The sequence below is a fragment of the Macaca thibetana genome, chromosome 18 (assembly GCF_024542745.1).
Source record: "Macaca thibetana thibetana isolate TM-01 chromosome 18, ASM2454274v1, whole genome shotgun sequence".
Classification (NCBI taxonomy): Eukaryota; Metazoa; Chordata; class Mammalia; order Primates; family Cercopithecidae; genus Macaca; species Macaca thibetana.
In genome coordinates, this window is record NC_065595.1 from 37,413,186 (window position 1) to 37,431,557 (window position 18,372).

The window sequence follows — 18,372 nt, forward strand, 5'->3', positions numbered from 1 at the left end:
TTTATAAAATTTTCCATGATGCAAAGAACTGAAGCTAATTTCTCCCCAGACAGAGCCTTGATGCTCTGGGTTGCTGCTAGCCAATGTGCAGGGACCTGCCACTTGCACAGTAGCTTTCTGAGACTCACCCTGTATCCCTTCTCCCACATCCCAGCACACACTGAATGTCATTTGCTTATTAACTCCAGAGCAAAGAAATTCTTTGCAGAGCAATAATTGACAGTTGGAGTTACAGCCTGACTTCTTTCCTTTGAAAAATTGCTAAGCATTTGTTTTAGAAAGGCACACTCTTCAGATTCAAATGAATCAGAATCTGACACCATATTTTTCCCAGTTTTTCACCTCGAGAATATCATCAGTTTAGAAAAAGGAATGTTTTCCTTTGAAATAACCAATGCTACCAATGTTACCTCAGATGTTGGCCTGATTATTGGAACTATTTTGTACAAGCATACTAGAAGTCAGGCCTTTTAACCATAAATGTCATTTCAGAAGCAGTCTCATTATATGCAAAAGTCATAACTGAGAGTGAGTCTGAATATCCAAGGAATTATTTCCATCTGTTCCTAAGTGCTTTAACTGGTCAAATGTCAGGTATTAAAGGGAAGAGAACTGACAGATCAGGAAGGATCAACTGTACCAGCAAAATATTTGGACTAATAATTTATTAGAACATAAAGGATTATAGTGGAGAAACTATCTTATGTCAAATGGATCAATTTGTAGTGAATCTTTTCTAAATGTAGTAAGTGTCACATGTATAACATGTCAAAGAAAAAACTAAAAAGCAAGAAAATACGTTTTTGCATCTTAAAATGAGTCATTTGAACCAGAAATTTCTCCTCTGTAAGTCACGTTATTCTGATAACTCAGAAACACAATTTTATTCATCTAGGTGATCAGGAGATTTTATATTAGGAACTGACAGGGATCAGTTTCGGGGCTCATCTCGGTAAGCCTCTGAGCCCCCACAAAACAGCAAAGCTAATCTCTAGTGGTCCAACAGTTAAAACAATTGATGAGCGTGTGTTGAATCCTCAAGAGAGGAGGGAGGAAGCAAGAAGGAAAGCTTGAAGGGAGGAAGGGAGGGGGGCAGGTGCTGATTTCAGCCCTGTAGCGTCAGGATTGCGTCAATTCGGGTTCCAGCCACGTCTGGAGGCTCGGAGACGAGCTTCTCAGAAGAGCCAAAACAGGAACCGAGGTGGCAAATCACTGTGCGAGGGCGAGTGGACCTCCCTCTTTGCCTCCTCCCTGTTCCAGGAGCTGGTCCCCTGGGCTCTGCGCTGTTGTTTTCAGCGCTCGGAAAGCCGGCGCTTCAGAGCCAGACAAGTGAATCCAGCCAGGCAGTTTTTTCCTTCAGCACCTCGGACAGAAACACGCAGTAAAAAATGGCTCCGATCACCACCAGCCGGGAAGAATTTGGTAAGCAAGTTACTGAACTTATGACTGCGGTTGTTCCTTGAATATTCTGGGGTGGGCTGTTTATTCATTTATTTTTTCCCTGGTTGTTGAATACAGATTTCCTAGGTAGTTAATTTAAAAGGAAAATGAGAATGGCAGTCAGGTAATTGTGGCTTACTTCTGCGGCTTCTCTCCCTTCCTTGGTATCTCTCTCCTTAAAACTGTCTTCTGTTAGAGAGAATTTACCTTCAAGAAGTTCTTAAATTTTCAGGTACTTCTGTAAATTGCAGCACGCACTGAGTAAAGAAAAAGGGTTTTGTTTTTCCCATGTTGGTTTCATCTATTTTGTAGGTAAATCTATATTTTATTAGGAGAAGCTAAATATATCTCTGGTTACATTGGGGCTTGATCTTGGTTAAAGAAAGCAACTTGTCTATTGGGGTTTGGCAATGTATATTTTATTACAGGGTGTTCCATATGGGTGTTTTTGTCTGCTATGTTTTTCTAGTATCTTTGAAATATGTTGCTAGTGAAAGACAGAATCATATGGTAGTAGGGTTAAAGGGAGTTTCAAAATGCACTGGCTCAGCCTATTTCATTTCACTGCTGAGCTAACCTAGAGAGATGAGGGAAGTATTGTGGGTTGCACAATTAGCTGAAAGCTGCTGGAAACTTGAATTAGGGCTCCAATTTTCCCCTTCAGCTTTCCTTTTCTTACACCAAGTTTTTGGTTTCAGTACATAAAATTAGATGCAATTCGTAGGATAAAAAAGTACTATTTTTAGAATCCAATGTATTACAAGTGAAAAAGGTCAGAATTTTACTTACATGTATTTTGTAAATCATGAAATTTCATAGAAGTTTGTGAAGAGGAGTGATATCTACAGATGTATGATAATTGTTATTAAACTGAATAAATTGTTATTAAACTGAAAGCCAATGATATTGGCTTTCAAGATTATAAGACCTTATCAGTAGAGAATACATAAGGAGTAGATAAGTGTTTCCATGTTATATAAAATGTTTGCCATTTGACATAAATATCAAATAGGGACAATTTATGATATTATATTCATAAATGAATTTCTTTCCCAGCCTTCCATTTGGGTTATTGGGTTTATTTTGGTATGACGTTTATTCCCAATTCTTCATTTGAAACCTGAATGATTTTCTAAAACGGAGGAATTTTTAGAGACTGTACTAGTGAAAATATGTTCTAGCATGGTCTATCAGTCTACTTATAAAAATGATTTTCTGCTGTTTTTATTGTTTTTACATTGACTAAAGAACTGTCTCAGTTCATGACTTTGCTTTTGCTCCCTAGCTTTGGGTTATTATAGTCCAGGAATGTGGGTGCATTTTTTTTTCCACAAAGACTTGAATAGAAGCAAAAACTGAAAAGCTGGTACTAAGTTTAGCAGATTATCTTTAGCTCTTGCTTTATATTATAGTAGTCACTGTTTCTTTTTTCTACCTAGAGAAGTCAAAGGTTTATTTCATCTTTACATGATTCAGTTTCTATACATTAAAATACAGGATTTTTATTGCGGTTTTATTGGATTTTTTACCTTCTACTTCATTTGTCTTTTCTTAACCTTACATTCTCTGAGTTCAGTTTTATAATTATGAAGTAGATTGGCAGAAGATTTGGGGGGATGGGGAAGGGAAGTAACAAAAGACTGGATTTCTTGTGGTTATTTAGAAAAGTTTTAACCCTTTCTGGGCTGGAACTTATAACTTTATTATTCACTATTTAGGATAAAAAGCATATTGCAATGGAACAAAATGTATATAATATTACATTAGTTGTATTCACTTTGATGATATTAAGCCTTGACTCTATTGATTCACTATGTACCGATGTAATAATACTGCTTTTGCTTCCATAGTGTTACTAACCATTTGTTTAAGAAAGATGCTTATACATAAAATAGGATAAGCCTTATGCATAATCGATATTACCTAATGTCAGTAATTTAATGTGCCATTATTCAAGAAAATAATGACAATTTCAGTTTGATTATCATTTGCCATGCCATGTGCTAGCGGAAGAAACAGTTATAGATAAGATTGAACTCTAAATTTCACTGTTCTCATTATATGTCAAGGAATGCTGATTCACTTATACCTATTGTTCTGTTTTTATCTTATTTAAGTTTAATTAATTTATACTTTGAAAATTTCAGTGTTTGAGAAATTTGGGGTTGTCATACAGAGGGATGGTAGTGTTACAAGTTACAAAATATTGGTACCCTGTTACTCTTCGGTTTTTGTTTTATTTTTCTCTAATATATGTGTATTTCTTTTACCACTGTTCCATAATTGGGATGAAAATTACTAATGAGTTTGTGGCAGTGCCAAATACTGTTTCAGAATTTCCTACAATTAAGTGAACCACTGGGTCCCTAAATGTTTGCTGCTTGAATTCTGGGTAAAGAACTACTTAGAATTCCAGTAAAATTTGATGCTCTGGAAAGCCTCAAAATGACAATAAAAAATAATGAAATTAGTACTGATCCATCATATCATAGTTGTCTCATGTTACCTGAGAAAACAAAGATAGGTCAGAGTCATTAAGCATTCCCCCGTATCTGTTCAGGACCATTTTGTCTTTTCATTTCACTAATGAAAAACTACTGAAATGAAGGAGTTTCTACTATACTTTATGTTTTTCCTGTGGGGATGTGTTTGTATCTGAAGTTAGTGTGATATATATATCAGTTGGAAAGTAATTCAATCTATTCAACCTATAGCAATTGCTAGCTCTATTAGGCTTTTCAAAAGGCTCGTATCTCCAGCTCTGCTTCTTTAATGTATATTATTGGTCATTTGATTTTTCAGATGAAATCCCCACAGTGGTGGGGATCTTCAGTGCATTTGGCCTGGTCTTCACAGTCTCTCTCTTTGCATGGATCTGCTGTCAGAGAAAATCATCCAAGTCTAACAAGACTCCTCCATACAAGTTTGTGCATGTGCTTAAGGGAGTTGATATTTACCCTGAAAACCTAAATAGCAAAAAGAAGTTTGGAGCAGATGACAAAAATGAAGTAAAGAATAAGCCAACTGCGCCAAAGAATTCATTGCATCTGGATCTTGAAAAGAGAGATCTCAATGGCAATTTTCCCAAAACCAACCTCAAACCTGGCAGCCCTTCTGATCTGGAGAATGCAACCCCGAAGCTCTTTTTAGAAGGAGAAAAAGAGGCAGTTTCCCCTGATAGTTTAAAGTCCAGCACTTCCCTTTCCTCAGAAGAGAAACAAGAGAAGCTGGGAACTCTCTTCTTCTCCTTAGAATACAACTTTGAGAAAAAAGCATTTGTGGTCAATATCAAGGAAGCCCGTGGCTTGCCAGCCATGGACGAGCAGTCGATGACCTCTGACCCATATATCAAAATGACGATCCTCCCAGAGAAGAAGCATAAAGTGAAAACTAGAGTGCTGAGAAAAACCTTGGATCCAGCTTTTGATGAGACCTTTACATTCTATGGGATCCCCTACACCCAAATCCAAGAGTTGGCCTTGCACTTCACAATTTTGAGTTTTGACAGGTTTTCAAGAGATGATATCATTGGGGAAGTTCTAATTCCTCTCTCGGGAATTGAATTATCTGAAGGAAAAATGTTAATGAACAGAGAGATCATCAAGAGAAATGTTAGGGTAATTTATTTTCAGTGCTTAAAGTATTTATAAACAATCTTTTATGTAGCTTTTTGGTGTCTGAGGAATTTTCATTAATATGATAAGCTTGTACATGTCATCCTTACCATGTTTAATTATTATTAATTATAATCTAATGGAGATCAAGGGAATAGAACAGATGAAATAAAATTTAATCCATAACTGAAATACTCAAAGTGTTTTAATGATATGAAATAAATATGCATTCTTTATGGATATTTAGATATCACTTATGTAAATACTTTTGTTAATCTCTATCATAAATATTTTGACAGACACTGCTACTTTAAAATATAGGTGAATATTTCTTATTCATAGGCAAGTTAACAAAGAGGTTTCAAGGTCAACGTAATTGAATTTAAAATGGAAATTTAAAATTAAATCAATTCTTCCTGAAGATTTGGAAATTGTATTGACTTTCAATGGAACTGCTTTTCAAGGAGGAGGTATCACGTCATATTCAATTATCAATGCCTATCTCTAAATTGTATAGTAGGAAATGAGTTCCTCTATTTTTGTAGTTATACTACTCTGGTAGTTCTGGGTTTATTAGAAAAAATAAGGCATCAATTAAACAAATTTAATACCATCTTCACTTTAAATTTGAAACTCAATTGATTTCAACAGTAGTATTTCAGAATAACTTCTCTCTATAGTAGAATTATTTATAAAAATCAATAAACATACTAATTTACGTTTTTGAAACAACATAGTGTTTCAGAACTGAAAACCTGACAGCTCATTTTGACTGTCTCCTCTCCTAGTGAAATTAATGAAGGTCAAGGTTCAGAGACATTGCACAGCTTGTTTGAGACACCCGGCTGATTTAGTGGCACAGTGGGAATAAGGATCTTTCTTCTACTCTTATTCTCCTTAGAGTGCCTACTTATACAGCTGTCCCATGTTAGTTTTTGTATAAATATATTGCAGTTTTAGTTTTGTGTCAGCCATCACTCTTAGTTGCAAACAAACACCAAGTTAATATCTTGTTACTTTCAGTCAAAAATTTTACTTTGAATTATTGGATATGTTATCTATTGTCTTTAAAGTACAAATGAAATCTAAGTAGCATTCAAAGAAGGACGCTATGACACCGTCCCAAAACAATTCTCTCCAGTACTTAAAATCAATTCATTTCTTGGCTTGAATGGAAATTTGCTGTTGTTAAAGAGGCAGAGAATTTTAACTCCATTATCCCTCTGTGCCAGGAAGGTAGTTGGGGTCGGAATAAATCTCACTGGGACTGAGTTCAAATTTCAACATGTCGGTGGTAAAGAATTTGAAATCAAATCAAACTTATCTAATTTTTTGCATGAGTATGTGCAGTCATTTGACCCAACACATACTCATGCAAATAATTAGATAAGCTTTGTTACTAGTAATAACTTTGAAAAGTATAGATGTTGTTAAAAACCAAAAGCCAAAAATAATCCTGTGTAGGATATAATTTAAATATGCTTTAAACATTTCTAAGTAATGGGTGTGGTCAATTTATTGCGAATTTTAACATCCTGTAGTACCAAACAAGACCACAAGATGGCAGGCAGTGGTTTTTCAAGCAGCGATGGTCCTGCAGAAAAGCTTTTACTCTTCGATTCCTTAGAATATAAAAATAAAAATAAGTAAGAAGATTACATTTAAATGACAATGTTATTTAAACTTTAATGAAAGTACAAACTTCAAAGCTAAAAAGATAGAAATACTTATATCACATTTCTCTTTCTTTAGAAGTCTTCAGGACGGGGTGAGTTACTGATTTCCCTCTGCTATCAGTCCACCACAAATACTCTAACTGTGGTTGTCTTAAAAGCTCGACATCTGCCTAAATCTGATGTGTCCGGACTTTCAGGTAAGAATGCTTCTGAAATACTCAGGTTCACTGTATGAGTGGAATGTATTTTACTGCAAATGAGCCCACCTACTCTTACTCTTTTATGTTTTATCTTTTCTCTAATACCTTGTTTATCTACTGTAAAAGTTAGCTTTTAGTTTTGTGACTAACTTTACAAAAAAATGAAACAAAACACTAATTGTTTGTTGTATAGAAATGAGAAACAAAATAAGCTACAGTTTAACATTACCTGAGTTCAAATCCTAACCCTTCCATTCCTTAACAAAATATTATTGGGTATGTTTCTCAACCTCTGTACAAACTGGCCATAATACTGCTCATCCTGAGGGGCATTGTGAGAACTAGAAACACACACTTCTTCAAATATCATCTAATGTTATTACTAGTATTATTTAATGATGGAAGTTGAAAACATGGTCTTATTAGATTATGAAGCTAAAATTGACTCATATATTGCCACCAGAAAAAGGCAAAAGCATTGTGATAAAGTGGCATGAACTTAAAATCTACATACTAACAATGACACAGAGAAGCTCAACACTAGGAAATAGAAAGCAAATCCAGCCTGTGACTAAAGAAATTCATAAAAGTTAAAACTAAAAAAAACATTGACATTGTGGACTCTAAATCCTCATTTTATGGAAAACACAGCCAAAAGTCAGGGAAATAGACTTACCCAAAGTCACACAAGTCAGTAAAGCTAGATGTTGTCTAATATATATTTTTTTCCTTCTATTCTATTCTTGGACTAAGTTAATAATAATCAGAATGGGTCCATAGAACATTCTATTTTCTTTCCTTTTGTGTTACCTCTTTTCCTATCATTAATTTTTTCCCTTATTCTCTAATTTAGAACTTTTTTCTCTTATTTTCCATATTCTTCCTTATTTTCAGTTCTGTTGACAAGAGAAAGGCCAAGCTTTATCCATATTTTTCCTTTGTTTTTACTTATTTTTCTGGTAACCACATGTCATTGGCATGCCATGTTCTCTAAGGGCACTGTTATCTTGATATCAGCTCTCTAGCCCAGTTATGCCATTGTAATGCCTGTTATGTTCCATTGCAGATCCCTATGTCAAAGTGAACCTGTACCATGCCAAAAAGAGAATCTCCAAGAAGAAGACTCATGTGAAGAAATGCACCCCCAATGCAGTGTTCAATGAGCTGTTTGTCTTTGATATTCCTTGTGAGGGCCTTGAAGATATAAGTGTTGAATTTTTGGTTTTGGATTCTGAAAGGGGGTCCCGAAACGAGGTAATCGGGCAGTTAGTCTTGGGTGCAGCAGCAGAAGGAACTGGTGGAGAGCACTGGAAAGAGATCTGTGACTACCCCAGGAGACAAATTGCCAAGTGGCACGTGCTCTGTGATGGTTAGCATCCTAGCCATGAGTTGGAACTTAAAGGTTTTTACTAGGCAAGGAGAAATTTTCTTTCTTTCGATATTGGATTGCAAGCTTGGGAAATCAAGCTACCTTTTTTGTTGTTGTTGCTAGAAATGGATTGAATTAGTAGACCAGAAAGTAACTTCAAATGTGTTTCATGATAATTTCCCTATTTATTAGAAGAGTTGGATAAATTTTCATAAGATATTCAATTTTTCCTTCAGATGACCAGTGATATAACTAGGAATAATCAGACATTTTATGAATACTGTGCCAGAATCCCAAATTAAAAATGTGACAATCTCATTGGAACATGTCACAAAAAGTTAATGTGATTATTAAGATTTAAAAATGAAAAGTATGCCTTGCCTTGTGAAAATTTATCCATTTATCTTCAGGTTGGGGAAATCATTTTTTCTTTAATTCCAAAGATACTTTAAAAAATGTCCTCCAGTTTGTATTTATTAATTATGTCATGTGCAAATGGTTGTCCTGCATATAAAAGTATCTGGTCATTTCAGTTTGGTTTGTAATTATTTGATGCAATTTTATCATAAGGGTAACTTAGATGCATTTCAAAAGGACAGTGAACAAGCTGAGAAATGATTTTGTCAAAGGGCTGAGTTGGGAACACTGTGGCTGAAATATAATTTTTCTTCCCGCTAAGGTTACATGTGAGTCAAAATTTTGTAAAATATAGCCTCACATAAGAACCATGGCCTTGGGTTATTCACTGCCTGTCACAAGCCTTAGTGTGGCCTGAGAAACCCCTGTGTACCTTCGTGAAATCGTTGAATTAGCTAGTGAATAAAGAAATAAACTTCAACTAGAAATCCAGTTAGAAGCGCAATTTTCTTATAGGAAATAGGTATAGTGTGCAAGTGTACTTTTAAGGCCATGGTTTGTACTGAGTCAGCATGGCCACCGAAGTCTTCATTTAACTTATTGTCCCCCAGAAAAGACTGTGAAGATTTTTTACATTGCCAGATAAAAAGTGTTACTTAACCAACAAACAAATGTAAGACTACAAAATCGTTCAAGAGCAATTCTAACGTAATTTACATATGTTCATGCAAAATATACTTAGGCTGTCAAATTAGCACAACAAAGAATGTGTTTCATTATCTTTTCTAGGCTAATTTGTCCTGAGCTGTTGTCTATAGAGCAGTTTACAGACTTGCATCTTGTATCATTTTCCAGTGCCAGTGTTCTGAAATTCATTCAGAACCTGTTAGATTAAAGCTGCACCCTGTGATTATTTGAAAAGAATTAACTTGAGAGCAATGTCACTATATTTGAGTTTTTAGAGAAGTATGAGTGGAACTTGAGTACAGTTGAATTATTAAATATGCAAGTTAGAAATTAAGTCTACTGAAAAATTTACATTTTGAGTCAGGTTTTGTGTCAGTACTTTAGCAGTTTTTGAGAATGTGTTTGATATCACAGTGTTTGTAAATTCTATGAAAAATGCATTTTCCAAACAACTTATACATGCTTTTTATGACTATGCCTAATGTAAAGAAAATGTATTACATTCTGTATGTACAAAAATTAAAAATCAACCTCTTTTTTGTGCTTTTAAAATGACTTTGGGATTAAAAAAGCATATTTCCCAATCATTGTCTTCATTTCACTACAAAGTCACCTCACGGCATCTTGCTCCACTCGGCATTTCTGTGAAAGCAACATGAAATGATCTGTAGTAGGTGTGTAGCTTGGGGAAGTCAAATGGCCATTTTATACATGTGCATTTGGTATCATGGGCCATGGAACAGAATATATTTTGGACCTCTGAAAATTTGTAAGGGGCCAATTCTAAGTATTCTTCACAGCAGCCAGAAGTTAATGGTGGTAGCAGCTGAGGTATGGTTGTTGGACGAGAAGGATTTTCTTTTTTAACATGGAACAATGAAACCAACAACAAACACTTTTAAAATTAAAATGGGTAATTTGTAAATAGTTTTTAGCTTTTAAAATTTGAAGTGTTTTTGAGTGTGAAAAGTTGAGTAAAACTATTTGCAACTGGTTTTAAGAAAAGAAAGAAGAAAAACAACAAAGGAATTGAAACAGGCAGGGAGATCTTAATACCTAATTTCATCATTTCTGAAAAAATGTACTGTTTTAGAATGTATTACAATATCAATGTGAATATCTTGAATCCTGTTACAAATCCTGCACTGTATTAAACATGTAAATTAATTGTTTGTCTGATTAGCCAATCTCACCACCCAAATGGGGAGGTATCCATGTTTGAAGAACTGTGTAACTCAGTAATTGACTTGTTCTGATGTTGTAACTCAATAGAAGTGTTTTGGAAGGAAGCATGGTGTACGAGACAGTGTCTGTTCTTTTGTGCCAGCTCTGTATGATGTTTGTAAGACCATGTTTGTAAGACATGAATAAATTGCTGCTTTTGCCCAACCCATTTCAATGCAGACTTTCTGCCAATGGATTCTGTACTAAGGCTTCTCTTATTGCTGTCTGAATTTTCAAGTTTCCCTAGTGGATCTCCTTGCATTGGTTAGGGAACATTAATTAATGAGCACCGAAATCTTTAATACACCTTTTAAAAACCTCTTCATAACAATCATCTGGAGCAGATATCATCCTTATCAAACAGAAGCAAAACTTGAGGATCAAGGAGCATAGACAATGGAATCAAGTAGGGAGGAGTAGTACTCAAGAGGATTTCATGGCCTGCCCTGCCCTTCCCTCCATACCATTCCACTCTCCTCAAGGGGACCTCATCAACTGACTTTGCTAGATTTTTAGGCTCTTTCTCACATTCTTTATTTTTCTAAATTTTATTCACTTTTCTATATTTCATTTACTTTTCTCACCAGTATTTTCAGCCACCATTCTTTATTTACTCTCCTATTTTTTTTCCTTTATCTCATTTCTTATTTTAACATCTTTCATTACCTATTTTATATCACTGCTTTTATATTCCTTTTTCATTTTTTTTCACATCCTGAGAAATATTTGGTTAATAAAATTATGTGGAACTGGATGTCTTACTTTTTCTTAAATAAGGAGGGAAAACAGACCAGAACATCTATAATATATTATATTACCATTACACACCAGCTAAGGCAAATGGGAACAACAGGATCCACCATCTAGAGAATCAGACATTTTTCACAGCTCTAGTCTTTACAGAAATATTCTATGGTAATCACGTGTTGAAAAAAAATGATTTTGCAAATGGAATAAAACTGGAATTTATTGCTAATTTATTTTGTTTCAAATTGTATTAATTGTAGTAAAAGTGTACACAGGCATGTTAAAAGAGTCATTACATTTTAGAATTCAAATATATTTTAAGGAAACGTACCTGCCAAAAGCAACTGGAGATATGGAGGAGATTTTCCAAGGAAACTGGTCATTAGGGAAATGCTAACTAAAACCACAGTAAGATACCCTGCACACCAATTATAGTAACACAAATTAAAGTTTTGAAAATGCCAAGAGCTGACAATGTTATAGAGGAAATGGACCCCTTGTATACTGCTAAAAGGAATGTAACATGTCCAACTGCTTTGGGAAGTAAGTTATAATTTTCATAAGAAGTTAAAAATATGCCTATTACGTCACTCGGTTATTTTGCTCCTAAGTATTTACTTAAGACAAATGAATGCATATGTTTACACAAAGCCTTGCACATGAATTTTCGTAGCAGCTTTATTTGTAATAGTAAAAACGTGGAATCAAGTCAAATGTTCATCAACAAGTGAATGAACAAGTAAAATGTAGTATCTTTACAAAATGGAATACTTCTCAGCAATAAAAGTGAATGAGCCCTTGATACATACAACGAGTACCAAAACATCCACACAGTAAGTACCAAAGTATACCAAACTGTACGCTTTAAATGTGTGCAGTTAGTTATATATACATTAAACCTCAATAAAGCTTTTTAATGGGAAATAGAAGTCAACTATAACCAAACCAAAAAAAGAAAGCAATACTAATATCACTGTCAAAAATATCATTCTCCAAAATTAATAATATTATATAACCTACTTTAAGGGCAGTTCTTTCTCTTTCTTAAGGTACATCGTCTTAAGAATGTTTAAATAGAGGATTGCTGGCAAGATGGCCAAATAGGAACAGCTCTGGTCTCCAGCTCCCAGCGAGATCAACATAGAAGGCGGGTGATTTCTGCATTTCCAACTGAGGTACCCGGTTCATTGCATTGGGACTGGTTGGACAGTGGGTGCAGCCCATGCAGGGTGAGCCAAAGCAGGGTGAGGCATCGCCTCACCCAGGAAGTGCAAGGGGTCAGGAAATTCCCTCCCCAACCCAAGGGAAGCTGTGAAGAATGGTGTACTGGGCCCAGATACTGTGCTGTTCCCACAGTCTTTGAAACCCACAGACCAGGAGATTCCCTCCAGTGCCTATACCACCAGGGCTCTAGGTTTCAAGCACAAAACCAGCGGCTTCAGGAGTTTTTATTTCGTACCCCAGTGGTGCCTGGAATGCCAGCAAGACAGAATCGTTTACTCCCCTGGAAAGGGGGCTGAACCCAGGGAGACAAGTAGTCTGGCTTGGCGGGTACCACCCCCTTGGAGCTCAGAAAGCTAAGATCCACTGGCTCGAAATTCTTACTGCCAGCACAGCAGTCTGAGGTCGACCTGGGACCTCAAGTTTAGGTGGCAGGGGAGGGGTATCTGCCATTGCTGAGACTTGAGTAGGCAGTTTTACCCTCAGGGTGTAAACAAAGCCTCAGGGAAGTTCAAACTGGGTAGAGCCCACCACAGCTCAGCAAGACCACTGTGGCCCAGCTGCCTCTCTAGGTTCCTCCTCTCTGGGCAGGGCATCTCTGAGGGAAAAAAAAAAGGCAGCATCCCCAGTCAGGAGCTTATAGATAAAACCCCCATCTCCCTGGGACCAAACACCTGGGGGAAGCGGCCACTGTGGGTGCAGCTTCAGCAGACTTAAAGGTCCTTGCCTGACAGCTCTGAAAAGGACAGCGGATCTCCCAGCACAGCGTTCAAGCTCTGCTAAGGGTCAGACTGCCCCCTCAAGTGGGTCCCTGACACCCATTTATCCTGACTGGGAGACAACTCTGAGTAGGGGCTGAGAGGCACCTCATATAGGAGAGCTCTGGCTGGCATCTGGTGGGTGCCCCCCTGGGATGAAGTGTCCAGAGGAAGGAACAGGCAGCAATCTTTGCTGTTCTACAGCCTCCACTGGTGATACCCAGGCAAAAAGGGTCTGGAATGGACCTCCAGCAAACTCCAGCAGACCTGCAGCAGACGAACCTGACTGTTAGAAGGAATACTAAGTAACAGAAAGGAATAGCATCAACATGAACAAAAAGGTTATCCACTCAGAGACTCCATCTGAAGGTCATCAGCATCAAAGACCAAAGGTGGATAAATCCATGAAGATGGGAGAAACCAGTGCAAAAAGGCTGAAAATTCCAAAAATTAGAACACCCCTCCTCCTCCAAAGGATCACAACTCCTCGCCAGCAAAGGAACAAAACTGGATGGAGAATGAGTTTGACAAATTGACAGAAATAGGTTTCAGAAGGTGAGTAATAACAAACTCCTCCAAGCTAAAGGAGCATGTTCTAATCCAATGCAAGGAAGCTAAGAACCTTGAAAAAAGGTTATACGAATTGCTAACTAGAATAACCAGTTTAGAGAAGAACATAAATGACCTGATGGAGCTGAAAAACACAGTACAAGAACTTTGTGAAAGATATACAAGTATTAATAGCTGAATCTATCAAGAGGAAGAAAGGATATCAGAGGTTGAAGATAATGAAATAAAGCAGAAAGAAAAGATTAGAGAAAAAAAATGAAAAGGAGTGAACAAAGCCTCCATGAAATATGCGACTATGTGAAAAGACCAAATTTACGTTTGATTGGTGTACATGAAAGTGATGGGGAGAATGGAATCAAGTTGGAAAACACTCTTCAGGATATTATCTAGGAGAACTTCACCAACCTAGAAAGACAGGTCAACATTCAAATTCAGGAAATACAGAGAACACCACAAAGATACTCCTTGAGGAGAGCAACCCTAAGACACATAATCATGAGATTCACCAAGGTTGAATTAATGGAAAAAATGTTAAGGGCAGCCAGAGAGAAATGTCGGGTTACCCACAAAGGGAAGCCCCTAACACTAACAGCAGATCTCTCAACAGAAACCCTACAAGCCAGAAGAGTGTCGGGGCCAATATTCAACATTCTTAAAGTAAAGAATTTTCAACTCAGAATTTCATATCCAGCCAAACTAAGCTTTGTAAGCAAAGAAGAAATAAAATCCTTTACAGACAAGCAAACACAGAGAGATTTTGTCACCATCAGGCCTGCCTTACAAGAACTCCTGAAGAAAGCACTAAATGTGGAAAGGAAAAACTGGTACTAGCCACTGCAAAAAACATACCAAATTGTAAAGACCATTGACACTATGGAGAAACTGCATCAACTAATGGGCAAAAAAACCAGCTAGCATCATAATGATAGGCTCACATTCACAGATAACAATATTAACCTTAAATGCAAATGGACTAAATGCCCAATGAAAGACGTGGACTGGCAAATTGGATAAAGAGTCAAGCCTCATCATTGTGCTGTATTCAGGAGACCCATCTCACCTGCAAAGACACACGTAGACTCAAAATAAAGGGATGGAAGAAGATATACCAAGAAAATGGAAAGCAAAAAGAAGCAGGAGTTGCCATCCTAGTCTCTGATAAAACAGACTATAAACCAACCAGAATCAAAAAAGACAAAGAAGGGCATTACATAATGGTAAAGGGATCAATGTAACAAGAAGAATTAACTATCCTAAATATGTATACAACCAATACAGGAGCACCCAGATTTATAAAGCAAGTTTTAGAGACCTAAAAAGAGACTTAGACTCCCACACAATAATAGTGGGAGACTTTAACAGCCCCTGTCAATATTAGACAGATCAATGAGACAGAAAATCAACAAGGATATTCAGGAGTTGAACTCAGCTCTGAACCAATCAGACATAATAGACATCTACAGAACTCTTCACCCTAAATCAACAAAATATACATTCGTCTGAGCACCTTATCACACTTATTCTAAAATTGGCCACATAATTGGAAGTAAAACACTACTCAGCAAATGCAAAAGAAAGGAAATCATACAAACAGTCTCTCAGACCATAGTGCAATCAAATTAGAACTCAGGATTAAGAAACTCACTGAAAACCACACAATTACATGGAAACTGAACAACCTGCTCCTGAATGACTACTGGATAAATAACAAAATTAAGGCAGAAATAAAGATGTTCTTTGAAACCAATGAGAACAAAGACACAATGTACCAGAATCTGCGGGACACATCAAAAGCAGTGTTTAGAGGGAAATTTATTGCCCTAATGCCCACAAGAGAAAACAGGAAAGATCTAAAGTCGACACCCTAACATCTCAATTAAAAGAACTAGAGAGGCAGGAACAAACAAATTCAAAAGTTAGCAGAAGACAAGAAATAACTAAGATCAGAGCAGAACTGAAGGAGATGGAGACATGAAAAACCCTTCAAAAAATAAATGAATCCAGGAGCTGGTTTTTTGAAAATATCAACAAAATAGATAGACAACTAGCCAGGCTAATAAAGAAGAAAAGAGAGAGGAATCAAATAGACACAATAAAAATGATAAAGGGTATATCACCACTGATCCCACAGAAATGTAAACTACCATCAGAGAATAAAAACCTCTATGCAAATAAACTAGAAAAATCCAGAAGAAATGGATAAATTCCTTTGAGGTGGTAATTAACAGCCTACCAGGCAGAAAATGTCCAGGACCAGATGGATTCACAGCCAAATTCTACCAGAGGTACAAAGAGGAGCTGGAACCATTCCTTCTGAAACTATTCCAAACAATAGAAAAAAAAGAAAATCATTTTATGAGGCCAGCATCATCCTGATACCAAAACCTGGCAGAGACACAATAAAAAAGGAAAATTTCAGGACAATATCCCTGATGAACATTGATGCGAAAATCCTCAATAAAATACTAGGAAAACAAATCCAGCAGCACACCAAAAAGCTTATCCACCACTGTCAAGTTGGTTTCATCCCTGGGATGCAAGATTGGTTCAACATACGCAAATCAATAAACATAATCAATCACATAAAGAGAACCAATGACAAAAATCACACGATTATCTCTATAGACGCAGAAAAGGCCTCTGACAAAATTCATCACCCCTTCATGCTAAAAACTCTCAATAAACTAAGTATTGATGGAAAGTATCTCAAAATAATAAGAGCTATTTATTACAAAACCATAGCCAATGTCATACAAAATGGGCAAAAGTTGGAAGCATTCCCTTTGAAAACTGACACAATACAAGGATGCCCTCTCTCACCACTCTGATTTGACGTAGTATGGGAAGTTCTGGCCAGGGCAATCAGGCAAGAGAAAGAAATAAAGGTATTCAAATAGGAAACGAGGAAGTCAAATTGTCTCTGTTTGTAGATTACATGATTTTATATTTGGAAAACCCCATCGTCTCAGCCCAAAATCTCCTTAAGCTGATAAGCAATTTCAGCAAAGTCTCAGGATACAAAATCAATATGCAAAAATCACAAGCATTCCTATACACCAATAATAGAGAGACAAATCATGAGTAAACTCCCATTCACAATTGTTACAAAGAGAATAAAATACCTAGGAATACTACTTACAAGGGATGTAAAGAACCTCTTGAAGGAGAACTACAAACCACTGCTCAAGGAAATAAGAGAGGACACAAATAAATGGAAAAACATTTCATGCTCATGGATAGGAAGAATCAATATTGTGAAAATGGCCACACTGCCCAAAGTAATTTATACAGTCAGTGCTATCCCCATCAAGCTACCATTGACTTTCATCACTTAATTAGAAAAAAACTACATTAAATTATATATGGAACCAAAAATAGCCTGCATAGCCAAAACAATCCTAATCAAAAAGAACAAAGCTGGAGACATCATGCTACCTGGCTCCAAACTATACTACAAGGCTACAGTAACCAAAACAGCATGGTACTTGTGCCAAAACAGATATATAGACCAATGGACCAGAACAGAGGCCTTGGAAATAATGCCACACATCTGCAACCGTCTGATCTTTGACAAACCTGAAAAAACAAGCAATAAGGATTCCCTATTTAATAAATGGTGTTGGGAAAACTGGCTAGCCATATGCAGAAAACTGAAACTGGACCCCTTTCTTACACCTGATACAAAAATTAACTCAACATGATTAAAGTCTTAAACGTAAGACCTAAAACCATAAAAAGTCTAGAGGAAAACCGAGGCAATACCATTCAGGACATAGCAAAGGCATGGGCAAAGACTTCATGACTAAAACACCAAAAGCAATGGCAACAAAAGCCATAAATTGACAAATGGGATCTAATTAAACTAAAGAGCTTCTTTACAGCAAAAGAAACTGTCATCAGAGTGAACAGGCAATCTACAAAATGGGAGAAAATTTTTGCAATCTGTCCATCTGACAAAGGGCTAATATCCAGCATCCACAAAGATCTTTAAAACATTTACAAGAATAAAGCACCCCCATCAGAAAGTGGGTGAAGGAGATGAACAGGCACTTCTCAAAAGAAGGCATTTATGCAGCCAACAAACATATGAAAAAAAAAAAAAACTCATCGTCACTGGTCATTAGAGAATTGCAAATCAAAGCCGCAATGAGATACCATCTCACACCAGTTAGAATGGCAATCATTAAAAAGTCAGGAAGCAGCAGATGCTGGGTGAGAGGATGTGGAGAAATAGGAACGCTTTTACATTGTTAGTGGGAGTGTGAACTAGTTCAACCGTTGTGGAAGACAGTGTGGCAATTCCTCAAGGATCTAGAACCAGAAATACCATTTGACCCAGCAATCCCATTATTGTGTATATACCCAAAGGATTATAAATCGTTCTACTATAAAGACACCTGCACACGTATGTTTATTGTGGCACTATTCACAATAGTAAAGACTTGGAACCAACCCAAATGCCCATCAATTATATACTGGATAAAGCTAATGTGGCACATATACACCATG

At 36.6% G+C, this 18,372-nt stretch overlaps 1 protein-coding gene across 2 annotated transcripts; it reads left to right on the forward strand.

The window, feature by feature from the left end:
• The first annotated feature begins 1,022 nt into the window (after window positions 1–1,022).
• On the forward strand, window positions 1,023–10,732 carry SYT4 (synaptotagmin 4). 2 transcript variants are annotated; one of them, XM_050767183.1, is made up of 4 exons: window positions 1,023–1,422; window positions 4,243–5,057; window positions 6,807–6,927; window positions 7,997–10,732. In XM_050767183.1, exons 1-4 carry the CDS (start codon window positions 1,389–1,391, stop codon window positions 8,302–8,304), a joined length of 1,278 nt encoding a protein of 425 aa, XP_050623140.1. In that variant the 5' UTR covers window positions 1,023–1,388; the 3' UTR covers window positions 8,305–10,732. The 2 variants fall into 2 exon arrangements, with proteins under 2 accessions (XP_050623140.1, XP_050623141.1); XM_050767184.1 differs by having other exon boundaries at window positions 4,243–5,051.
• Window positions 10,733–18,372: the final 7,640 nt, after the last annotated feature.

Excerpts from the sequence above, each read along its gene's own strand:
- SYT4 (XM_050767183.1), top strand. The coding sequence starts at position 1,389 with ATGGCTCCGATCACCACCAGCCGGGAAGAATTTG. Across the intron at positions 1,423-4,242 it reads CACCAGCCGGGAAGAATTTG|ATGAAATCCCCACAGTGGTG; the intron begins GTAAGCAAGTTA and ends TTGATTTTTCAG. Across the intron at positions 6,928-7,996 it reads TGATGTGTCCGGACTTTCAG|ATCCCTATGTCAAAGTGAAC; the intron begins GTAAGAATGCTT and ends GTTCCATTGCAG.